Source organism: Zootoca vivipara, chromosome 2 (genome assembly GCF_963506605.1).
Source record: "Zootoca vivipara chromosome 2, rZooViv1.1, whole genome shotgun sequence".
Taxonomy (NCBI): domain Eukaryota; kingdom Metazoa; phylum Chordata; class Lepidosauria; order Squamata; family Lacertidae; genus Zootoca; species Zootoca vivipara.
Genome location: NC_083277.1, coordinates 14,403,853 through 14,429,535, shown reverse-complemented (window position 1 = coordinate 14,429,535; position 25,683 = coordinate 14,403,853). Strand labels below are relative to the sequence as shown.

At 50.7% G+C, this 25,683-nt stretch overlaps 1 protein-coding gene across 1 annotated transcript; it reads right to left on the bottom strand.

The window, feature by feature from the left end:
• Positions 1-1,528: 1,528 nt before the first annotated feature.
• SAPCD1 (suppressor APC domain containing 1) lies at positions 1,529-24,824 on the bottom strand. The gene is made up of 6 exons (XM_035105033.2): positions 24,158-24,824; positions 13,263-13,399; positions 7,718-7,855; positions 6,111-6,212; positions 3,874-3,984; positions 1,529-2,919 (listed from the first exon to the last, which is right to left on the bottom strand). Exons 1-6 carry the CDS (start codon positions 24,606-24,608, stop codon positions 2,797-2,799), a joined length of 1,062 nt encoding a protein of 353 aa, XP_034960924.2. The 5' UTR covers positions 24,609-24,824; the 3' UTR covers positions 1,529-2,796.
• Between the last annotated feature and the right edge of the window lie 859 nt (positions 24,825-25,683).

Here is a 25,683-nt window from a genome sequence, read left to right as displayed (position 1 = left end):
AGCCGCATGTGGAGGAGCGGAGATGCGAACCCGGTTCCCCAGATTACGAGTCTACCGCTCTTAACCACTACACCACACTGGCTCCCTAGCTGCTCCCATTACCTGCTAGCCTAACATCTTTTTAATGGGAGCCATTAGTATGTTATGGCCTTGCTATGCTCTTCCACTTTCCCATCTTTCAAACTGGAAGCAGAAGTAAAGGCTGTGTGTCACTCTGTGGCCCCCCCCCCCCGGCTTCATGGCTATGGATGTTCTGTCAACAAAGGCCACCAGAAAATAAGCTTCGTAAGAAAGCGACTTCTTCAAAAACAAAACGGGAAGAGTTAATGGAATGGTGTCGATTTAGAGGAGGAGGAATAATGATGTTTGTGTGTGATGTTGACTTAATCTTTGGACCATGGAAAGAGGACCTTAAACGGCCACAGACGCCCTCTTCGTTTTGGTTCTCTCCACAATGGCCTACCTCACCGAAGAAGGGAAATATAACCAGACTAAGAGTGCTATACAGTGGTACCTTGGTACTCAAACAACTGGGAACCCAAACACTGCAAAGCCAGAAATAAGTGTTCCGATTTGAGAACTTTTTTTGGAAGCCGAGCATACTCCGTTTTGAGTGCTACACTTCCGATTTGAGTGTTACGATGAGGTCTGTCTTTGCTATTTATTTTGCGTTTTTGTTTGTGCGGCTCTTTTTGTATTGTTTTTGTGGCTGTGTGGAACCCAGTCCAGCTACTGATTGATCGATTGTGTCATTGCAGCGCATTGTTTATTGCCATAGCTGCCAAGTCTCCCGTATTCCCCGGGAAACCCCTGTTTTTCCAGCCGTTTCCCACTGGCAGCCCGGATTTTAAAAAACACCGTAAATCCCCCAGATTCTTACCGGCCCGGAGAGGCTCCTCCTGCGCATGTCTGGAGTCTCTCGACATGCACAGAAGCAATTTCTGGCACTGCAGCCATTTTGGAAATGGGCAGAGCATGCGTAGAAGCAACATCCGGTGCTGCTCTGCCCAGTTCCAAAATGGCCGCAGCGCGACTTCCGGTGCCACGCCGCTGCCGATCCCAGATTTTTCAATCTGGGAGTTGGCACCTATGTTCATTGCTTTCATTTTATGGATCAGTGGCCTTGTTAGATAGTAAAATTCATGTTAAATAGCTGTTTTAGGTTTTTTTCTTCTAAAAGTCTGGAATGGATTAATCAATTTTGCATTACTTTCTATGGGAAAGCGTGCCTTGGTTTTGGAATGGACTTCCGGAATGGATTAAGTTTGAGAACCAAGGTACCACTGTACACAATTACCAAAAGGCAAGGTCTATGTAATTTGGCAGCCAAGGAGAGCGTTGCCGTCCCATCTTTCGAAGGAAGATTTGGGTGGGAACATAAGAGGGACAATGTTCAGCAACTCTAGGACAGTGTTTCCCAACCTTGTGCCTCCAGATGTTTTGGGACTACAACTCCCATCATGCCTAGCTAGCAAGACCAGTGGTCAGGAATGATGGGAGTTGTAGTCCCAAAACATCTGGAGGCACAAGGTTGGGAAACACTGCTCTAGGATATGGCACATAGCAAAAGTGCCCCCAAGGAAAGGGGCGTCTCATTCATTTGGGTGAGGAGGGTCTCCCGGGCAGAGCCAGCCTTACCTCTGATAGAGGGAGGCAGTTGCTGAGGGAGCACGATGAGAGCAGGGCATGCTCTGTGCCTCCCGATTCTAGCCTGCCACCTTCAGGTGCAACAGAGGGTCCTCTGGTCACCAGCGCTGAAAGAAGATTCAGCTGCCAGTGTAGCCAACACAGAACAGGAGAGGCACCATCTTATCCTTCACCTCAGTCAGGAAAAAATGTATTGGAACCAGCAGACCCGAGCACAGCCATGTTTTCTGCATCACTGCCGTTGTGCCGCAGATTGTGAAATGTTGCATCTTAACACAAAGTTGTAAACTCACGCTAAGAAAACGAGGTTCTAGGCTTCGAGCTGGAGCGAAATGTGCTGATGGAGCAAAAAACGGGGCTGGGTTAGTTCTAGGCTGTGGGGGACCTTTGAGGGGGTGGGGTGGGGGCCTCCATCACCTAGTCCACCTCCTCAGTGTAGCAAGTCAAGAGGCCTCATGGCACCGGGAAGAGGGGGGCCCTGCCCATTTCTGAATGGCAGCCCTTGGCCAGGAAATGGCACAGAGTTCTTTCCAGCCTCGCCCTCAATGTTCCACATCTATGGCTCCTTCCCTCTGACAGGCCAATTGCCTCCCCACCTCCCCCTTTCCATGAATGTCAATAGCCCTTTGTTTCCAGCTTTTCATAGTAACAGCAATCCTCTGTCTCGGAATATCCCCCCAAGCCAATGATGCAAACCAAGGGGATATGCATATATTAAGGCTACCATCCTATATCCACTAGCTCTCCACTGAACAGCAACATAAAGAGGTTGACATATGCAGAGTCGGGCAATTGGCCCATCTAACTCAGTATTGTCTACGCTGCCTGCTAGTGGCTCTCCAGGGTTTCCGACAGGCAGGGAGGGGGCAACATTCACAGCCCTACTTGGCGATGCCGGGGATTGAACTTGGGACCTTCTGCATGCCAAGCAGATGCTCTGTGAGCTGCAGGCCCCTCAGGATTGGGCTGGGTGACTAGAGGTCTAGCGTTCCTCTAGTGCCTCTTGCAGGAGAAAACGTTTGCGCCGCCCCCTTCACAAGAAAGGTCCGTCTGAAAGATGGCCAGGCAAAGGAAGTGATGTCATGGGCACAGAGGAGACAAAGGGACATGGCTGTGCTGCTGAACGTCGACAGAGTGTGGCCTTGGCTGTCAGATAAAGGTGGACTCCTTGTGGCTGGGTAGTCTGTAGCCGCGGGTCTCTTTCAGCTGCTTGCAAAGAGCCGCTTTCTCTTGCTCCAGCTGGGCAATGCGGTCGCTCTTCTCAGACACTTCCTGTTTGTTAGGCAGACAAGCAGCGTTATCAAGAACAGAACCGCTATTACCGCCAGGGCCTCTTTTCTCCGAGGAGGCCATGTTGTTGCTGGGTTGGTGACGTGATCGCACTGGACTGTTTATTTTAAATGTTTGTAAATGATGCCAATAAAGGTTTTGATCGATTGATTGATTGACTGGACTTCAAGAATGAGAGGGGAATAAAGGGACTCAGTTCTAGGGGGGGTCAAGGTGGACACTTTTTAATGTGTCCAAAATCTGTGTCTCAGGAGGTCGCCTCAGACTGCCTCCTCAAAGGGTGAGTCCTGAGGCAGCCACTGGCTTTCACTATTGCTTGACTTGTCGGCATCCGTCTGTCTCGAGAGACAATGGAGTGCGCCTCCGGGGGGTGAAGTCAAACGGCTGCATTAGCAGCCCCAAAGTAACCTCTCCAGGGTGCAAGCCTGGGCCATGTGCATGGAGGTCCTGGGCTGCCCAGATGACAAGACCCCCATCTCAGCCTCGCTGATGTGGTCCAAACGAAAGCAGAGCAATACATTTGGCACCAGCTTGGCTGCAGGAGTTGCCGGAAGGAGGCGTCCAAGGCTCTGCTTAACCGCCTTAGGGATTCCACTCCGGATTTGTGTTGGGTTTACTCCTTAGCCCTTTCTTGTCCCAAAGATGTCCCACAAAGTAGCGGGTACAGGTTGTTCCTCGGAGTTTACTCCCGAAGCCTTTCTCACAAATGAGTATAGCTGCAAGGCAGAGTTTTCCTTCTCCCAGATAGGCTCTGAAGGCTCACTTCCCAAGTTGATGATCCCCACCTGCCCCTCACTTCCCTCTACAACATATGCAGAAACTGCCTTCTTGACCATTGGACCCCCTGTGGGTGTCGTCCTACTCTGTTCCACCACTCTGCCCTTGTGCATCTTGGCTTTTTGTTTAAAGGGACCAGCCTGTGGGGTTTTTCCTTACCTTGATCAGCAGGTGGTTCTGTTCCTTGAGGACTGTGACGGCTTGTTGCTGAAACTCCTTCTTTCCTGGTGGATAAAGGGGGGCTCCAAAACCAGGAGGTGGTACTTCAGGCTAGAGGAGAAGGAAAACCCGCATAACTATCTGAGCGCAACTTCCTTCCATACCATGTTGTTGTTGTTTAGTTGGGTCCGACTCTTTGTGACCCCATGGACCAGAGCACGCCAGGCACTCCTGTCTTCTACTGCCTCCCATAGTTTAGTCAGACTCATGTTGGTGGCTTCGAGAACACTGTCCATAACATACCACCCAATTTTTTAATCCAGCACTCCTGTGTTGCAAAGGGGCCTCCCGGTACCCAAGAAACAGGCAAGATAGACTTGGCAAGAGGCGGGGAGTTGGGGCCTACTCACAGGGCCAGCTCTAGGGGTAGGCTGGGTGGCGCGGGGCGCCAGGGGGGCGCTGCACGGCTAAGCCGCGTGGAAACCACACTGCGTGCTGCGCCCGCCCACCAGCCGCGGGAAGAAATGGGGCGGGGCGGGGGCGCCGGAGCGATCAGCGCACCAGGGCGCCAGGGCACCCGACCCGCTTAAGGCAGCCCTGCCTGCTCATGTATGGAGAAGATGAAGTAAGGGCAAAGGGACAGAGGAACAGCAGCCTGAAAAGTGTTATAGAAACGCCTTAAATTAATAAATGGTGCATGCATACAAGATCCTTACTTGCACAGAGCTGAAACTGTGCAATTGTTTCATCTCGAAACTAGATGCGAGTGCCAACAACCAGCTGATTGTCGAGGCTTGTGCAGTGCTGTGCACAGAAGCCCTGAGGATCAGTTGACTGTCAGAACTAAAACAGGTCACCAGGTGTCATCAGCATGATGGCAAATGACCCCGCCCACCTGCGGGGTGGAATAGGTAAGGATTCAGCCCGACGGCCAGATGCAGTTCTCTACCCATTTGGGGACACCATTTGAGTTCAGTTCTCCCAAGCAAGGAAGCCTGACGCTCTCTCCTTGGAGGAAACCCTGGTGTCAGCTCTGGCAGAGCCTGCTCCTATAAGAGACTGACTCAAACAGAAAGGACCTGAGGGACCAGGTGCGCAGCCTGGGAGTCATTCTGGACTCACAGCTGTCCATGGAGGCACAGGTCACTTCTGTGTCCAGGGCAGCTGTCTATCAGCTCAATCTGGTACGCAGGCTGAGATCCTACCTGCCTGCAGACTGTCTCGCCAGAGTGGTGCATGCTCTGGTTATCTCCTGCTTGGACTACTGCAATGCGCTCTACATGGGGCTACCTTTGAAGGTGACCCGGAAACTGCAATTAATCCAGAATGCGGTAGCTAGACTAGTGACTGGGAGTGTCCGCCACGTCCACATAACGCCGGTCCTGAAAGACCTATATTGGCTCCCAGCACATTTTCGGGCACAATTCAAAGTGTTGGTGCTGACCTTTAAAGCCCTAAACAGCCTCGGTCCAGTATGGAACATCTCCACCCCCATCATTCTGCCCGGACACTGAGGTCCAGCACTGAGGGCCTTCTGGCAGTTCCCTCACCGCGAGAAGCAAAGTTACAGGCAGAGGGCCTTTTCAGTAGTGGCACCCGCCCTGTGGAATGCCCTCCCATCAGATGTCAAGGAAATAAACAACTATCTGACTTTTAGAAGACATCTAACACACATTTCTTGTGTTTTTAATATTCTGCTGGGAGCCGCCCAGAGTGGCTGGGGAAACCCAGCCAGATGGGCGGGGTATAAATGATTAATAATAATAATAATAGGGGGTGCTTGTTCTCTGATCACAGGCAGACACTGTGCAGATGTGTTTAGGGGCATGTGCCTTGAGCAAGCAAGGCAAAAAAGGAGCCAGAGGTGTCTCCAGATGTGCCAGCCATCCAAAACAGTCTTATTCCAACATGGACCACGTTCTTATTTTAGCTCACATTTTGTTGTCCGAGGGAGGCAACCCCTCCTCCCAGTGCTTAACATTTGGATACAGCCTGCTGGGAAGCTGCCTTATGCAAAGCCCATGGAAATGAGGAGGACCTGTATTCATCCTGTTCCTGCTCACTTCTGTAGAGCTTCTTCTTGTGAACTTGCACCTGACTGGTGAGATCTGTCTGTTACGCCTTCCATCCGCTTGTACTTGAAAGGTTGGACGTTCCTCCCTCCCAAGGCAGTCACTTCTTCAGCATCCCCCCCAGGGCAGAGTTGCCCCAACCCCAGGCCCTCCGTCCCAACTGACCTTTCCAGGAGAGGCCAGCAGGTTTTTCAAGCACAGGTTCACTTCCTGGATCTTGGCCAGCAGCAGGCAGCTCTGGTTGGCGTAAGGGTCTGGGAAATAGCTCTGCGGTTGTGCAAGAACAGCAGTGAGCAGGGAAAAGCAAAACAAAACTCAGTACTGTATAGAAATTGTATCTCGAAGAGTTTTTTTTTAAAAAAAATTATATTTATTGACATTTTCAACTTAAAGTTTCCATTCACATCACCGTCTTACATCATATCATAAACGAACATCAAAAAAGAAAAAAGAATTTTTTTTGCAAAAAGGCAAAAAACAAAACAGAAAAAACAAAGAAGAAAGACATAAAAAGAACCAATCTAATGTTCATAAATCTATCATAACTTTGACTTCCTCGCTCCTCCCTTCCCGAGTCTAATTATAACCTCTGTTTAGCAATTTTTCATAATTAACCAAACATCTCCATTTAATTCTTAAAATAATACCTTATATAAAAATTACTTATACCACATAACAAATTTCTTATTACTCTAATTATTCCCTTTAGCCTCTTAATTGTTCACTAAAATTATTCTAACTTATACAATTAACATTCTAGCATCTCACTTATCCACTATTCTAAAATCCCCCCTCCTCCGCCCGGTGACCAGCCCCTGGAAATCCCAAACCAACTCCTGTATGCAGTCCAATTCCAAACCGTTTTATCCATCCCTTATTTGCACTATATCTCAACCCACTCCATCTCTCACCCACTCCAGCCCAACTTCTTCCATCCAGCACCCCCTCTGCCAACCCCCCTCTAATTTTTTCTTTTTCTTATCCCCCCATTTAACAAGTCCTTTGCCTGGATCTCGCCTCCCTTCTCTCACTAAGGAGGTTCAAATCCAGGCCACCTCTTTATTCTTTGACACAGATTGGTTGTTGTTACCAGGAACCCGCTCTCCCTCAGAAATTGTATCTCGAAGAGTTGTCGCCCCCCCCCAAAGGTAAATAGAAAAAAGGTATGAGGATGTTTGCAATTAATATACGACATTTTAGCTCGTGTGAAAATGCCTATGTGTATCTGAAATAATCACCTTGGCTTGGCTTAGTGTGGCAGCGTCAACGAGGGTCTTGCTAAGCCAAGATTTGGCTCAGTGTGTTGTGTGAACCAGTTCAAAGATTTCACACTGGAAGTGACCTTCTGGATCTTCTTAGTCTCCTAATCCCTGCTACCTTTTATTCCAAGCTGGGGAGTTCACTAAATGTGTGTGACAGTTGTCAAATTAAACCTATGTGCTTTGAAAAGGGGACATGTAAAATCCACAGAACCTCATGTGTATCTCAGCCTACTGAATGTCGCGCCACAAATTCTCCATCATCACACAAGGCCGGCCCTTACCTTGAGCAGAGTGAGGCAGATGCCTCAGGCACCTGATTTTGGGTCTCATGAAAGGGCTGCCAATTGTTAGCTATTTTATTTTTATTGCAGCTTTTTACTGCCCTGGGAAGCGAGATGCGCTTGTGAGATTTTCTGCCCCAGGTGCCAATATAGCCAGACCACCCTTGGCACCTTTAGATACCACGTAGGGGTGGTATCTGCTCTCCCTCGGGCCCTGCCTGGTACTTACTGCCTCCGTTCCCATGTGCTTCTGACGCCTCTGGCCCTCCAGGAGGTGGCGCTGAAACCAGTCGTGCACCCGCTCAACCATCTCCAGCCCTTGCAGCAAGGCGTCCCGTTCCCGTTCCAGCTCTTGCATTCGCTTCAGCTGCAAGACAGAGGGCAAAGTCAGGATTCCAGCTTGTGAGTTGGGTGGGGTGGGGTGGGGTGGGGTTTTCTTTGATTCAGCAGCACAGAATGACTTTGCAGTGCTCAGGAGACCTCCATCTAAGGGAGAAGCCAGCTTGCAAAGAGGGAGGTCAACATTTCAGCACAAAGTAGCAAAGAGCCGTGGGTATAGAACCCATGCTTTGAGCGCAGAAGGCCTCATCTTCAGTCTTAGGCACCAAAGATGATGATGATGATTAGATTTATATATCGCCCTTCATCAAACAATCTCAGGGCAGTAAATAAAAAAAAACACAAGATAAAAGCACAAATAATCCTGCACTCCCACAAACACATTTAAAAGGCTGTAAAATGCTAATCAGCCCAAGACCTGATTGAAAAGGTACGCTTTTGCAGGGCGCTTGAAAATATTTATAATGAAGGAGGCAGATGAATCTCCCTGAGGAGAGCGTTCCACAAATGAGGAGCCACCACAGAAAAGGCCCCGTTCGTGTGTTGCCACCCTCTGGACCTCACGTGGAGGAGGCACACGAAGAAGGGCCTCAGATGATGCAATGCGGCAGAGGAGGCAGGAAGGGGCAAAGCGACACCCTTCTGCCTTCCCGAGAAAGGGCACTTGACAAAGCAGCAGGAGGAGGGCAGGAGCCCATTGCCAACCGGTGCCCCCAGGGCACACATCCTGCTTCTGTGCATCCAGAAAAGCAGCATATAACACCTGTGCTAGGAAATCTGCACTGGTTGCTGGTTTGCTACCAGGCCAATTCCATGGTGTTCCTATTAGTTTGCCCTTAAGAACTTGGGAGAAGTTTATCGACCAGATTGCCTTACCCCATAAATGCCCGCTCAATCACTCTGATATGCAGAAGTGGCATTTTGACATAACAATTCTATGTAACATGAAACCACACTTCAAAGCCAGTTCTCGATGCGGCTCAGAAAGTGAGACCGCTCAGTTGGTTAGAGCGTGGGGCCGATAATGCCAAGGTTGCAGGTTCAATCCCCGTAAGGAACAGCTGCATATTCCTGCATTGCAAGGGGTTGGACCGGATGATCCTCAGGACCCCTTCCAACTCTATGATTCTATGAGATGAAACGGCCCAAAGCTCCAAACCACAATGAAAACTGCACGCCGTATCGAAACATCGGTTTGCAACAAGAATACAGGGCAGAGCAGCCCCTTCGACAAAACAGGCTGCTAAACTGCACGTCCAGTGCAACACCAAAGAATGAACATGAGAAATAAAAAGGCTTAACCCGTTCCCAGGAGATGCATGTCGACGGAGTTTCTAGTGGAAGGAATCCCAAAGGCAAGGTGCCACCATGGAGAAGACCCTGCTATGGGAAGCAACTGCCCACAGAACAAGTTCAAGGCTCTCTCTCGAGGGGTGAGGAACAAGCCATTTCTAGGGTTCCAGAAATTCCTTTTTAGAACTTGAAAACACTGGATGTCTGGGGAGGAGGTACAGTAAGGTCTAAGGGAGGCCAGAACAAAGGTGTGTGGAGATTTGTGTGTGTTGTCGTGGTCCCAGCTACCTGAGCCGCAGAGAGACTCACCCAAAAGAAGAAGCGCAGGGCCTCCAGGCTGCTGAGGGCCGTGCCCAGCGGGACGATGAGGATGGTGTAGCCTCTCTGGACAGCCATCATGGCACAGTGGGGGCCGGGAGGCAGCAACGCCCAGAGCAGGAGGGAAGGGGGCCACCCTGGCATCCCAGCAGGGCAGGTCCCCTCAGTGACGCCCTTGCTTGAGGAGGGGAAAAGTCACACACTGACGGATGCTTCCCCAGGTGGCCCCTTCTTCTCTCCCCACAAGTCACGTTCCACCTGCTTCCAGGCTAGTGTCGTCTCGGAGAGCTCCGCCGCCCGCAGCCAAATACTAAAACAGCACACCAGCCCCCCCCAATTGCTTCAAAAATGTTTCTCTGAGCTTTTCCTCATTCCTCCTCACACGTTGGACTCTCCTTTCCGACGGCCCTCTTTCCTCCAAGGCACTTTTCGCCAAAACCCCCAAAATCCTGCCACTACCTTCCTCCACAGCGGCTTCCCTCTCCCACCCTCAGCTCTTGCCCCTTTCAGATGCCCTCTTTCCTCCCACACACCCCTCCAGCAACCCTCTCCTCATTCACTCATTCACACCCCTCCTTCCTTCCTTCCTTCCTTCCTTCCTTCCTTCCTTCCTTCCTTCCTTCCTTCCTTCCTTCCTTCCTTCCAAAGCGTTTCCACCCTTCCTCGCCCTTTTCTGCCACCCGCCCGCCTGGTCTTCCACATTCGCGTCCTTTTCTTCAAGTGGATTTGCGTTGCCTGCTCTCCTCTGCTGCTAACCTCTCGCCGTCTCTCGCCTCGGCCTTCTCCTCTGCTTTCCCCTCTTCCCCACAGACCCCTCCTCTGCCCCAGGGGCAAAGGAACAGTGTCCGGAATCTACCCCCCCTCCCCATTTGGCTGAAATCAGCACTTTCCCCCAAGTGCATTGTGGGATATGCTTTAAAGCCTCAGTTGCCCTGGACAATGGTGGCCATAATCCCAGCCTTTCCAGCTGGCTGAATGCGCTTGGGGAGCAAAGAGAGGTGAGCAGAACGCACAGCTTTGCCAATTAACTATTGCAACGTGCGGAAAAGGGCCTTGTTCAAAACCATATCCTCAACTTTTTTTGGGGTGCCAGCTGGCCCTGGCCGAAGGTGTATTAGATTGACTTTTTAAAAATTTTGGGTGCTTCAAAGGCCATAGTGATTTCCGAAGGTGGATTTCAATCACAAGCCAGCAAATTCGGTTTGCAAGATTACAGTATCATAGAACCGTAGAATTAGAAGGGACCCCAAGGGTCGTCTAGTCCAGGACTCTCAACTACAGCAACAAGCCCACCCCACCCCCCGGCGACCCCAAAAAGTCAGGGCCGCCTTAAGCCTATCCAGCGCCATGGTTCAAAGATCCCTCTGGCGCCCCCCCCCGGTTTCCCAGAGTTGCTGACCTTTGTGCTGCGTGAAGAAGGGCCTTTTCCACTTATCTCTGTCTTGAATCTCCCAATATTCAGCTTCGTGGGATGTCCGCGAGTTCGAGTGTTAGGTGAGAGAGGGAGGAAAAGACTTTCCTCTACCCACTTTCTCCATCATTGCCATGATCGTGTCACTTTCCCCGCGCCTTTCCCCCAAACCAAAAGAGCCCCCAACCTTTCCTCGCAGCGGAGGGGCTCCTCTGGCCCCTTTCCTCCCACCCACTACTATTATTGCAGCAATTTCTCACTGCCCACACGGTGGGCGCCTGCACTCTGCACCCCCTCAAGAGGTGCGTGCCCCTCGGCTGAAGAGGTTCAGGGTCCGAAGGCAGCAGGCATGGGCTCCTTCCCCCACCATCACTCCTCCTCCTCCGATGCCGCGCGTGGTACCTGCGGGGGCGGAGCGGCAGCCGGGGACTCCTTTGCACCCGCAGCAGCCCCCGGGCTTGCCTCCCGCTCCCCGTCCTCCGGAGGCGGAACCAGCAGCATCGGCGGCTGCCACCTCCTCCTCCTCCTCCTCCTCCATCCCAACCCTGGCAGCAGCACCCCCTGGTGGCCAGGCGCCCTGGCCCATTGCGCCACCCAGCCCAGGCCTAGAGACGGCCCTGATAATGCAAACTGGAAAGCGTGGGGTGACGCTTGAGGCAACGTGGCCTAAGCTGCCCACAAACGAACTACAACGAACACCCCGTAAACAGCTGGTGTCGTCTGTCCTCCCTCCAAACTCTGTGCGAGCAAATCAGGACAAATGCTTGATAAAAACTGGGTGCCCGGAAGCCGCTTCAGAGCCAAAGCGGGCATGCATTGAAATATGTAGCAGGCAACTGCAGACGGTGCTTTTCAAAGCTCATTACAGAGGGAGGGCAGCCCTTCCCCGCAGAAGGCAGACAGAGCAGATCAGAGAAGGCAAATACATCAGACTGAACGCTTTTTAAACAGGTCATCCGGAAGCAAACACAAAGTAATCATACCTTTCAGGTCCAACCGGCACCCTGGAAACAACTAACAACATAAGCCGTGTGGAAGCTGGACAATATGTGCATTAATACAAACACACACACACTTAAAATCAAATATGAACTGCACTCTTTTCCAATCTGGCCTTGTCCGTCTTACCTCCTTTCAGCATGAGCCTGGACCTCCGTGGGGTGAGGGGAGCAGCAATGGAAGGGGCGGGGACAAAATGGCTGGCAGGGGGGGGATTTGGCCTACTTTTGGGGTTGACACAATTACTTTGTTGACACAAAACAAATCACAGAAACCGTTGATGGATTTCTCTTTTCTACTGCAAAGACTCCTTAAGAGTTTTAGTTAGTTTCGTGGCAGCTTGGATTGTTCTTGTCCTTGGTTCATATAAGTACCATGGGTTTTAAGCCAGTGCATGCCAGAAATTGTAGGATTTTGCAATTTCAGTTTGCTTTCGTCAGGTCTGAGACCATACAATGACATTTGTATTGATTAAGCCACCACTGCTCTTTTCACGCCCTTAAATCTCAGCTCGGTTTCATCCTCCATGATCTCCTGTGGAGAACACAGGCAATAATAGTTTGGGAGTGCTTCAAGGCTATCTGGCTGCCCCGCAGAACTACAATTTTTGAGGTCATGCACATCAGGACCACATGGAAGAGGTTTGCGATGAAAACACAACCTTGGACCGAGCGACCGCAAAGGACAATTACAGCCTGAAGGCAGGTTTTTAAAATTAATTAACGATGCTGATTTGTATTTCTTGGGGCTTGAATAATCCTCCTGTCGGTGGGAAAAAAGAAGAGGGGGAAAAGACACTGTTTTCCGTTTGCACATAAAGGTGTGGCGTGTGGCATGCCTTACTAAAAATGACAGGAATAAAAAAGGATGCGGGTGGCGCTGTGGGTTAAACCACAGAGCCTAGGGCTTGCAGATCAGAAGGTCAGTGGTTCGAATCCCCGTGACGGGGTGAGCTCTCGTTGCTTGGTCCCTGCACCTGCCAACCTAGCAGTTCGAAAGCACAGCAAAGTGCAAGTAGATAAATAGGTACCACTCTGGCGGGAAGGGAAATGCCGTTTCCGTGTGCTGCTCTGGTTTGCCAGAAGTGGCTTTGTCATGACCTGGAAGCTGTACGCCGGCTCCCTTCGGCCAATAACGCGAGATGAGCGCCGCAACCCCAGAGTCGGTCACGACTGGACCTAATGGTCAGGGGTCCCTTTACTTTTACCTTTAAGTTGCACAACTAATAGTGGATTGGAATGCCCCAAGATCGGACTTTTCCCAATAAAGAAAGGGATGGGAAGATGCACTTGGAACGTGTGGCTTAACACTCGTTCTGATGTCGTCTCAACTCCCCGCGAACAAATCAGAAAGGAGGCTCGGTGACCAGGTGGTCTGGAAGAGCCCTTGAGAGACACACACTGGGCTTCCTCACCATATCATATTCCAAGGCATTGGAAATGGTGTGTCTCCGCGGTTCCTTCGGAAGTCGGATACTCCGGCGTCTCCCAGCTTGACAGAGGGAACTGTTGATGCTACGAGACCGTGTGACTCCTTTCCCATCGGATTCTCCTGGAGAAAGAGATTAATTATGCCATAAACATATTTTCAAAAGAAAGGGTTGGGGAAGGAACTTACAGGTTTATTTGTTGTCGTTTGGTGTGACAAATGTTTGAGCATCCTGCTGTTTATAGCGGACCTCATACTGCTCCCTCGTGTAGGTTTTTCCCGCCACAATATAATCTTCGTCGGAATACCACGCCATATCGGTGACAGTCACACCATACATTTAAAGCTTTAAACCACCGCGGCTTCCCACAAAAAACTCTGGGAGCTGTAGTTCATTAAGGGTGCTTGCCATTGTTAGGAGACCGCACTATTCCTCTCCCAGAGCTACAGTTTCCAGAGTGCTTTAACAATCAATCCCTCCACCCAGGGAATTCTGGGAATTGCAGCACTGACAGGTCCTCCCCACCTTCGCTCTCAACACAAGAACTCGTGAACATCCAATTAAACTGAACATTGGAAGGTTCAGGGCATATAAAAGGAAGAAGAAGAAGAGTTTGGATTTGATATCCCGCTTTATCACTACCCGAAGGAGTCTCAAGGCGGCTAACATTCTCCTTTCCCTTCCTCTCCCACAACAAACACTCTGAGGTGAGTGAGGCTGAGAGACTTCAGAGAAGTGTGACTAGGCCCAAGGTCACCCAGCAGCTGCATGTGGAGGACGCGAACCCGGTTCACCAGATTACGAGTCCACCGCTCTTAACCACTACACCACACTGGCGATGGAGAGCATCATTCAGCTATGGAACTCACTCCCACTGGAGGAAGTGATGACCAAAAATCTGGAAAGCTCTGAAAGAAGATTAGGACAAATTCAAGAGGCTCAGTGGTTTAGCGCCCCATGCATCCCATTTCATGTTTTTCCCCCCTGTGAGAACAGGATGTAGGACTTAGGTGGGCCACAGCCCCGATGCAGCCGGGAAGGGTTCATAGAATCATAGAATCATAGAATCATAGAATCATAGAGTTGGAAGAGACCACAAGGGCCATCCAGTCCAACCCCCTGCCAAGCAGGAAACACCATCAAAGCATTCCTGACAGATGGCTGTCAAGCCTCTGCTTAAAGACCTCCAAAGAAGGAGACTCCACCACACTCCTTGGCAGCAAATTCCACTGCCGAACAGCTCTTACTGTCAGGAAGTTCTTCCTAATGTTTAGGTGGAATTTTCTTTCTTGTAGTTTGAATCCGTTGCTCCGTGTCCGCTTCTCTGGAGCAGCAGAAAACAACCTTTCTCCCTCCTCTATATGACATCCTTTTATATATTTGAACATGGTTATCATATCACCCCTTAACCTTCTCTTCTCCAGGCTAAACATACCCAGCTCCCTAAGCCGTTCCTCATAAGGCATCGTTTCCAGGCCTTTGACCATTTTGGTTGCCCTCTTCTGGACACGTTCCAGCTTATCAGTATCCTTCTTGAACTGTGGTGCCCAGAACTGGACACAGTACTCCAGGTGAGGTCTGACCAGAGCAGAATACAGTGGTACTATTACTTCCCTTGATCTAGATGCTATACTCCTATTGATGCAGCCCAGAATTGCATTGGCTTTTTTAGCTGCTGCATCACACTGCTGACTCATGTCAAGTTTGTGGTCTACCAAGACTCCTAGATCTTACGTTCATCTTACGTTCTTTTACAGTAAAGCAATTTATAAATTGTGTTGTTAAATAAATGCTCAGTAGGCAGGTTGTCTGGAAGCACCCTTACGTGGAAAAACTAACACCTTAAGTTGTTGCCCAGAAAACAATAAAGAGAACAGGGGAGGAATGGGGATGGGGAAAATGTCTCCACATGGATTCAGGGCAGTTCTGTGGTCCTTAAGGCCTTGACAATACAGTTGCCATCGTGTTCCCTGTCCCTTACTCCCTGTTCTTCCAGTGGCTTCCTTCACACACATTTTAGCACATGAGCCTTTTCCCGGAAAGGAGCCACAGGTGGACCTCCACCTGCCTGACAGCCTTAATGTCAGGATGCTCTTAAAGGCACAGGGTTGCGACCATTTAAAAGGGGGGGGGAGAGGCCCCTTTTTGCCTTTCGTTGTGGTTCACCCCCCTTCTGAAATGGACTTTTCTCTCTCTCTCTCTGCCACATCCCAGTTGCTTTAATTAGAGCCACTAATTACAGGGGCTCATTGATTAACTGAGCCCAGGCTGGCGGAGGTCCAGCGGGATTGATTGCCCTGGCTGACTTCTCAGGGACAGAATTAATGAGGAACAAAGCGCTCGTTAAAAAAAAAAAGCAAACGAAGGCCCCAAGGGGCCCCTCCCCCTGCTTTCTGCCTGTGTCCCTATATCCTGTATTCCAGCGCTTGCTGTTCCTGCTGCGTCGAGGGTGACCAGGTGCATAGCAGGCCTGGCTTCTTCCGTCGATGTGGCAGAGGGAAGTTGTGGCAGGAACATGTTGCCATGCCAGGGTGGAAAAAGCAGCCATTAGGGACACAGGAAGCAGTCTTCTAACTGAGTCAGACCAGGGCCGGCTCTAGGTAGAGTCCCGGTGGTGTGGGGCGCCAGGGCGCCAGGCCAGTAGGCAGGGCGCTGTGCGGCAAAGCCACGCGGAAGCCATGCTGCGCCCTGCGAGGGCGCCGGAGCGATCTCCGCCCCTCAGCACTAGGGCGCGCAACCTGCTCGAGACTGCCCTGAGTCAGACCATTGGTTCATGGAGCTCAGTACTGTCAACACTGAGTGGCACCAGCTCTCCAGGGTACCAGGTCCTCCGTCGAGGGGCGGCAGGGAAGAGGAACAGGGCTACCTTTTGCCCACACTCCTTCAAGTCACAGCGAGCACAGACAGCGCTGCCCCACAATGCTCCGTGGCACATGAGGTGCCGTGGAGCATTGTGGGGCAGCGCTGTCTGCGCTCGCTGTGACTTGAAGGAGTGTGGGCAGGCTCTGCCCCACAATGCTCTGTAGGCAAACCTGTCGGGGTGGCAGTTAGGGCTCCCTGGACTGCAGTGCCGCTCTGCCGCTTCAGCCGAGCAGGCTGAGGCGGAGCACAGCTGGCAGCGTCCCTGCCTGCCGTGCCACGCCCTCCGGCTGCCCGCCCTGGCTGGCCCTGCCCGGCGGAGCGCGAAGGGCGCCGGAGGGATCATCGCGCCACGGCGCCCAATACACTTAAGACGGCCCTGTGCACAAGATCCACAGTTCACGGGATGTATGGTGCCAGTCGGCAGCTACAGATTGAGTGGCAGCCGCCAAGACAATAAGGCAGTTCCTGGCCAACTCAGCAGATGGAGGGATGCCTGTGGCCCAGTGCCAGGCACTGAGAGCTGCCAAACTCTCCCCTACGCCACTGTGGACAGCAGCTGGGATATCAACTGTCAATCGGCAATGGGTCCAGGAGCCTTTCGTTCCCAACCTATAGAATCCTGTTACTTATCCTAATGTCCCACTCCCACCTACTTGGCTCTGAAGACCCCCATTGTCTCTTCTTCTTTCCCTGCTCTGATTTCATTCAACCTGGCATGCATTTGGGAATCTCCCGCCAGGATCAAGTTAATGCAAGGGAAAGGCCTGCCCTCCCCGCCGCCCCCTCCAAACTCTTGCCAAGATAAACTGACATTTGCCAAAGCAAAAGTGAGTTGCCCTTTAATACAGGGGGATAAAACACAAACGTGTCTGTGTGCCGGCCCGGCCCTATCGTACAACAGCCCAGAACAGGCATAGGCAAACTCCGGCCCTCCAGATGTTTCGGAACTACAATTCCCACCACCCCTAGCTAACAGGACCAATGGCCAGGGATGATGGGAACTGTAGTCTCAAAACATCTGGAGGGCCAGAGTTTGCCTACGCCTGGCCCAGAACATTCATTTAATAAACTACCACATTTTTCGCTCCATAAGGCGCACTTTTTCCCTCCTAAAAATTAAGAGGAAATGTCTGTGCGTCTTATGGAGCGGTTGCATGGTCCCTGGAGCTGGATTGCCCAGGGGTGAAAAGCAGATCCTGCTGCTTTTTTTTAAAATAGAAAGAGCTAAAGGCTAACAAGAGGGAAAGAGAACCCGCTCAGCAGCTGATTGCAAGAGATTGGGGGGGAGATAAGAGAAGCTAGCTCCCTTCCCGGCCCCACCCCCTTGCCCAGGCTTCCATTGTTGTGTTTGCCCAGCGACATGTGACTGGCTGCTTATATTATCTGTCTGGAAACTGTAGAAATGGCTCCCTTTCCTTTCCTTTCCTAAAGAAGCTGCAGAACTGTGAGTTGAACTCCATAAAAACAGGATTCCCCCCCCTTTGCAAGGTAAGCTGCACAACTTTGAGCTGATGCTTTAAAAAATGGGGCTTTCCCCCTTTGCAAAAAAGCTGCACAACTTTGAGCTGACCCCCCCCCCAATGGAGCTTTCCCCCTTTGCAAAAAAATGGCACAACTGTGAGGTGGGAACAGCTGGGAAAACGGGGGTTTCCCGGGGAATACGGGAGACTTGGCAGCTATGCACAGTTGTGCAGCTTTTTTGCAAAGGGGGAAAGATCCATTCTTTGGGCATCAGCTCATTTCTAATAATGTAGTATAACCAAACCAGTGATTTTTGATATAACTGTAAAAAAGCTACTCTGAAAATTTATTATTCAAAAAAAGGAAACCTTCATCTGGTTGTAAATATTAAGATTATACTAGCAAGAATAAGTTTTTCTGTTAAAAAAAAGATTTAAATCAAGTCTTACTGTCTAGTGATTTAAATCGTGATTTAAATCGATTTGATTTAAATCAAATCCACCCTGATGAACGTGTGGTCAGAATCCAGCGGACACGGGAGGAGAAAAGTTCGCTGCATCAGCTGTTGGGGAGGGGTGGGGAGAGTTTCAGGCGTATGAGAAGCGAGGGACCACAACCAGTGCCGGATTTACATATAAGCTAAACAAGGTATAGCTTAGGGCCCCACTCTCTTGGCCCCCCCCCAAAAAAAAACTAAAGAAAAAAAACCCTGGATGTACATTTCCAAAATATAAGATAAAAAACAAATAAAATAAAGTCTACATACAACAACAGTATTTTGTGTTGTGTAGGCTCCTATGATGTAAATCACGGGCCCCACTTGCTAGCCTGCTCCCTAAAATATCACTGGTTTGCTCATTTCTATATATAGGGTGCCTACATTCTGCAGGCTAAACCACAGAGCCTAGGGCTTGCCGATCAGAAGGTTGGCAGTTCGAATCCCCGTGATGGGGTGAGCTGCCGTTGCTCAGTCCCTGCTCCTGCAAACCTAGCAGTTCAAAAGCACATCAAAGTGCAAGTAGATAAATAGGTACTGCTCCGGCGGGAAGGTAAACGGCGTTTCCGTGTGCTGCTCTGGTTCACCAGAAGCGGCTTCGTCATGCTGGCCACATGACCCGGAAGCTGTATGCCGGCTCCCTCGGCCAATAATGCGAGATGAGCGCCGCAACCCCAGAGTCGGTCATGACTGGACCTAATGGTCCCTTTACCTTTACCTTTACCTTACGGCTTAGGGAGCTGGGTATGTTTAGCCTGGAGAAGAGAAGGTTAAGGGGTGATATGATAGCCATGTTCAAATATATAAAAGGATGTCATATAGAGGAGGGAGAAAGATTGTTTTCTGCTGCTCCAGAGAAGCGGACACGGAGCAACGGATTCAAACTACAAGAAAGAAAATTCCACCTAAACATTAGGAAGAACTTCCTGACAGTAAGAGCTGTTCGGCAGTGGAATTTGCTGCCAAGGAGTGTGGTGGAGTCTCCTTCTTTGGAGGTCTTTAAGCAGAGGCTTGACAGCCATCTGTCAGGAATGCTTTGATGGTGTTTCCTGCTTGGCAGGGGGTTGGACTGGATGGCCCTTGTGGTCTCTTCCAACTCTATGATTCTATGATTCTATGATTCTATGATTCTGCATAGACTGGTTGCATGGCAATATGTGCAAATGGCTTTAGATACCTATTGGGTCCATAAATAGCATATGTTACAGGTAGGTAGCCGTGTTGGTCTGACATAGTCAAAACAAAACAAACAAACAAACAAAATCCTTCCAGTAGCACCTTAGAGACCAACTAACTTTGTCATAGGTATGAGCTTTCGTGTGCATGCACACTTTGGATGTAGCATATATTCAGCACACACACAAAAGCGACAATTTGTTGTTGACAAAGGACAGCTGGACATTTAAAGGGCCCCATTACCTTCAGTAGCTTAGAGCAGGCATCCCCAAACTGCGGCCCTCCAGAGGTTTTGGCCTACAACTCCCATGATCCCTAGCTAAGAGGACCAGTGGTCAGGGGTGATGGGAATTGTAGTCCAGAACATCTGGAGGGCCGAAGTTTGGGGATGCCTGGCTTAGAGCCTCATCAAACCTAAATCCGGCCCTGATCACAACTCTGGGGCTGTGAGTGCAGAGGGAGAACTAACCACAGGCAAATCGACCCAAACGCACCCAGCTTGCTTTGCAAAGAGAGCTGCAGGTGAGACATAAACGCGGGAGCTGAGGAAATGAACCTGCCCAAATGTGCACGGCAGAGAGCACACTCTTCCCCTGTCTTTGGAGACAGACAGAGGCCAGAAATAATACCTGAAGCGGAATCAGACAACTATTCCATCTAACTCAGTATTTCCCACACTGACTGGCAGCAGCTCTGCCAGGTTTCAAGTGTGTGTGTTTGAAATCCTGGCCTTCCTAATAGAGAAACCGATGGATGTTGGGCAACTGCACATGTTGCTGGAGAGGGACAGGCTGGAGGAGAGATGTGGGGGTGGGCAGGCAGGTTATTTATGCCGTCTAATCCCACTCCCACTCCTCAACTCCAGCCTCTGGGGCTGTCCGATGCGTGGCCCATTAACAAAAGCGCCTTACTGGGGAGCTGGGGGTGGGGGTGGAAGTGGGAGGGGGTGGATCAGAGCAGCCGGGTAAGAGGATTGGTCGTCTCTATGGCTGGGGAGACAGGATCAGGAGCGCTAAACCCTTGGCCGTATGGTGATGTGGCTGAGTTGCCGCAGGCTTGCCAGGGGCGCAGAGGCAGGAGAGAGAGAAAGAGCGTGTTTGCAGAGGTGGAAAAGCAGAGGTGCCCACCCTCCCACCCATTTCCCTTCTCCCCCTTGCTGTGTTTATTTCTCTCTCCCCCCTTTTCCTTCTGATCACACAGCTCCAAACACACACACACAAACACACCCTTCTGTTGCCATGCCGCAAAAACAGCAGCTGCCCCAAATCTCCACAACCTGCAGTATGCCCAGCACCCCTCTAGAAATCAAATCCGCCCTGCCGGCCATCGTCCAAAGCAGCGTGCCATGCAAGCAAAGAAGAGAGGCCTGGGCCTGCCCTGCCCCACCGATGTCTCCTAAAAAGAAGGGTTGCAAGTCTGGAGTGAATCTGGGGGGGGGGGGGCAGATGTTGCTAAACGATGGCTCTTCATCACCGCCTAACCACCATGGCTGGGGTTGATGGGAGATGTAGTGCGGCAAGGGACGGAGGGCCACATGGTCTGTACCCCCAAATTGAGAGGTACAATAGAACTTGCATCTTACGTGGTGATAGGCGGGAGGAGGTTAGCTTGTTACCTGGACTTCATAACAAAGAAGAGAAGAAGAAGAGTTTGGATTTGATATCCCGCTTTATCACTACCCGAAGGAGTCTCAAAGTGGCTAACATTCTCCTTTTCCTTCCTCCCCCACAACAAACACTCTGTGAGGTCAGTGGGGCTGAGAGACTTCAGAGAAGTGTGACTTGCCCAAGGTCACCCAGCAGCTGCATGTGGAGGAGCAGGGAATCGAACCCGGTTCACCAGATTACCACTACACCTCACTGGCTCTACAAACACTTTATGCTTGTAAAAAAAGCTAACGGCAGGTCCAGGGGAATAGTTTTGGGGTAGCGTTTTCATGCTTGCTCTCTCTGTTGGGGAGAGCTTTGGATGTGGGGCATTTGAAGAGGACTATATCCCCAGCCACCCACACGGTCCAAAATGGTACTTTTTCAAGAAAGCTATACTATTTGCTCCTTTCTGACTCTCGTGTGCCTCAAATAAGCAAAATAAAGACACACCTCTTTTCCCTTGGCTTTTGACACATGAGGTGTATGGGGTGTTTGGTGTGTTTTTTGGGACCCTTCTTATTAATTAATTAATTACTTAATTAAATTTGGATGCAGCCCTATGCCCCGCAGGTCTTTTTATGATAGTGAGTTGTTTTAAACTGTAAAACCAGTACCAAGGTCCTTCTGTTGGTTCCCTCATTGCGAGAAGCCAAGTTGCAAGGGACCAGGCAGAGGGCCTTCTCGGTGGTGGCGCCCGCCCTGTGGAACACCCTCCCATCAGATGTCAGAGAGAAAAACAACTACCAGATTTTTAGAAGACATCTGAAGGCAATCCTGTTTAGGGAGGCTTTGAAATGTTTAATAGATTATTTTATTTTATATTTCTGTTGGAAGCCGCCCAGAGTGGCTGGGGAAACCCAGCCAGATGGGCAGGGTATAAATAAATAAATAAATAAATAAATAATTTTAATATTGTGTTTTGATGCTGTACGCTGCCTTGGGACCTTAGGGTGAAAGGCACCTATAGAAGAGGAAGAGGAAGAGGAAGAGGAAGAGGAAGAGGAAGAGGAAGAGGAAGAAGAAGAAGAAGAAGAAGAAGAAGAAGAAGAAGAAGAAGAAGAAGAAGAAGAACAACAACAACAACAACAACAACAACAACAACAACAGGAGCAGAGGAGAGGGTAAAGTCTGAGTCTGACTTGAATCCCCACTCCCAACGCAATTGATCAGAATGTGTGCGAAAAGAACGGCTTTCTTCCAAGAATCTCATGGCAGCACACATAATTCTCCCACTCTTATCCTTACAACAACCCTGCGAGGTAGATCAGGCGGGGAGGTAGGAGGCTTCTCCAGCGGCACAGAGGGAGTGTCATGGGATTTCATTGTGCTAACCACCACACTGCTCTGCCTCTCTCAACCCGAGTCACACTAGCTAGGGCTTTTAAAGCTCCTGTGCTGTTTAATGGACACTCCCGTACGTCTGACGAAGTGGATGATAGTCTGCAGAAACTCATGCCGCAATAAACTTGTTAGAATTTAAAAGGGTAAACGCAAGGCTCTTTGTTGTTTTTGCTGCGAAAGGCTAACAGAGATACTCCTTAGGGAAACATTAGAGAGCGGTATGACTGATCTCCATGCCACAGAAAAGCACCACCTCTTGACTTCTGCACATCAAGCTGATCTGGTCAACTGACAACGCGAGAACAAACTCAGCAAACAGGGGAGGTCTCCTGCCTTGCTGGTGTGTGTGATCACTGTGTACTCACTGCGTTTCCAATGCTGGGCTTTCAATCCCCCAACACAGGACGTTATCCAAAATGTGTCCTGTGCTGATTCCTCCCTAGCCCACTTCTGCATACGGAAAACACATTATGCTGATGTGAGCAGGCGAGAAGAGCTGTGAAATGCAGCCCCAAAAAACCTCCAGCAACTTCACTGTGCTCTAAGGGGGTAATGTGAACAGACCCCTGGATCAAACTCTGGATTCTCTTAACAATTTTCCTTATTGCTTGACCTCCCTCCCATCCTGTCCTGTCCCAGGAACCAGCTTTTCAGCTTGTTGCTTAAGCCCTGTAGACCCAGCAACTTGGAAGGAGCCAAATGGAAACTCAACTCTCTTCTGCAACCCACCCGGGTCCCCTACATCCCACGTTGATTATAGGGGCATAGTCAGACCACCGAGCTCATCGTTGTGCACACTCTCCACACAGAACAAATGCCAGAAGCATTTGGGGAACTTTCCCCAGCAACCCTACCTGGAGAGGCTGGGTATTAAACCTGCAAAACCATGTGCTCTGGCCGTTCCCCCAAGAACAGAAGCAGGAGCATAGTCCAATTTAGTCCAAGACCAAGTCCAATTTAATTAATTGCCCCCTGGTAATCAATTCATTACCCCTTCATGGATCACTGCCTTGTCGTGGCAAAGGGGCTTAAATAACTTAGAGAAGTTATGTTTTGACCAAACGTGATCCACCTGGAGAAGGAACCGGCAAGCCACTCCAGTATCCCTGCCAAGAAAACTCCATGGACAAAGACACGTTGAATTATGGTGCTGGAGGAGACTCTTGAGAGTCCCATGGATTGCAAGAAGATCAAACTTAGCCATTCTGAAGGAAATCAGCCCCAAGTGCTCACTGGAAGGACAGATCCTGAAGCTGAGGCTCCAATACTTTGGCCACCTCATGAGAAGAGAAGACTCCCTGGAAAAGACCCTGATGTTGGGAAAGATGGAAGGCGCAAGGAGAAGGGGACGACAGAGGACGAGATGGCTGGACAGTGTTCTTGAAGCTACAAACAAGAGTTTGACCAAATTGCGGGAGGCAGTGGAAGACAGGAGTGCCTGGCGTGCTCTGGTCCATGGGGTCACGAAGAGTTGGACACGACTAAACGTCCAAACAACAACAATCAATTCATTAACCTGAGCCCCAGTGAGACTGATATCAGAAGGCCTGTGGTTCCCCTCCTCCACCTCCTCAAAGCTACCGACACACACATTCCCAGAGGACCCAGGAGCCCTAAGGCAGACAATGTGGTGCTCGCTGGATGTTTTGGACTACAACTCCCATCACCGCCGTGCTCCCTGGGACCGATGGGAGTTGTAGTCCAAAACACCTGACAGGCACCATGTTGGCTTACTACTCTTGTCCTGATATTTCTCTCTCCTGCCGCAAGCTCTTTCCCAAGAATAAAAGCACCCCAGTTGTCACTATCCAGGAATCCTGGTTTTGTGCTCCAGCCCCACAGCAACACCCTTGACCCCAAACCCAGGCCTCCTGGCCTCCTCCTCTCTTACTTACGTATCCGACTCAAGTTCTTCATCGACTGCGAAGTTGAGTTCTGCCCATCCCCAGCCTGCCCGCCGACTCCAGCGCCCGACTCTCCAGCTTTCATGGCCTCCTTCTGCTCTTCTTCTTCGGCCCGGAGGAGGGCAATTCTCAGCCCGGCCACCAGGCGGGGGAAACTTAAATACCCTCCGCAAGGCTCTGCCACTTGCTGCAAGGCCTGGAGCACACCGCGAGGGAGCTGGCACCTCTCGTTGTCCCCCAGGGGGCTCACCCCACAGCCCCCACGGCCCCAGCGGCTCTCGATTTCCGAGACGTGGACGGTCCCGCTCCGCTGGTCATCCAGGATCTCGAAGAGCGTCCGGAGGCTGCGGAGGAAGGGGCGCGGGAGGCGGGTGCCGCGGGCCGGAGGAGGGGGGTCCTCTGGGGTGGGAGGGAGGGATGGGGCCCCCAGCCCAGAGCTCATTGGGAGTAGAGCTTAGGGGTCCTCAGGAGCCCAGGCAATTCTCAGCAGGGGGAGCCAGGAAGAGCTTCTCTGGAAAGAGGGAGCAACTGGGGAGAGAGTGCAGGAGAAAGCCTTAATTCCAGTGAAATGAAACGGTGGGGCTGGCTGCCAGGAGGGGAGAGTAATTCTGGAGGGGGAGGGAGGGCAGGCGGGGGAGTCCTCAGGACATCTGGGCTTTCTGGGAGGGGACTAGGCTAGTGGGCTAGAGAGCAGCAGAAGGTCTGGCTGAGGAAACCAGGGCTCCTGCGGCTACGGCTGCTGCCGCCGTCTGTATGGCCAGGGTTGCTCTGGGGCTTTGCTGAGCTCTCTAGTTTGTCAGAGTCGGAATATCTGATTGAGTCAGATTGGCCAAGCTGGTCCACGAAGGGGGTGGGGTGGGGGGGTCAGCTGGGATTGGAATCATGTGACCCATCCCAGATAATCGCCCTGGACGCCAGATGATTAGCGGCTCTGTCTAACGAGGTGGCATCTCCTCTGGGGCAGAGAGAGAGAGAGAGAGAGAGAGAGAGAGAGAGAGAGAGAGAGAGAGAGAGAGAGGGTTTGGCCTCCTGGTGGGTAGCTGAACTCTGAAGCTGGGGTCAGTGGGGTCATCTCTCCTTCCTTCCTTCCTTCCTTCCTTCCTTCCTTCCTTCCTTCCTTCCTTCCTTCCTTCCTTCCTTCCTTCCTTCCTTCCCCTCTTTTTATGGGTACCGTTAATGTAAGATGGTAGGTCCTTCCAAGCACACATACTGCTCTGATTTAAATAATTGAGTTCTGAACAGACAACCAATTTCAAATACGTTTAGCCCTGCATTCTAACATAACCTTTTGTTTAAGATCATTTGGGTTTCTCTCTGAGGAGAGTTTATTTATTTAACATGCAAGGCACTGGCAAATATGAGATACTCTAGGCATGGCATCTCCCCTGCCATGAAATAAACTCGGGCATTTCATTCCCAGCCTGTCTGTGTTCTAGTTCACCTCTGCTTGAGGAGCTCAGAGTTTCCCAGTTCAGAAACTGGTTTGAGAAACCAGGAAATCTTTGCTGAAGCAGAAT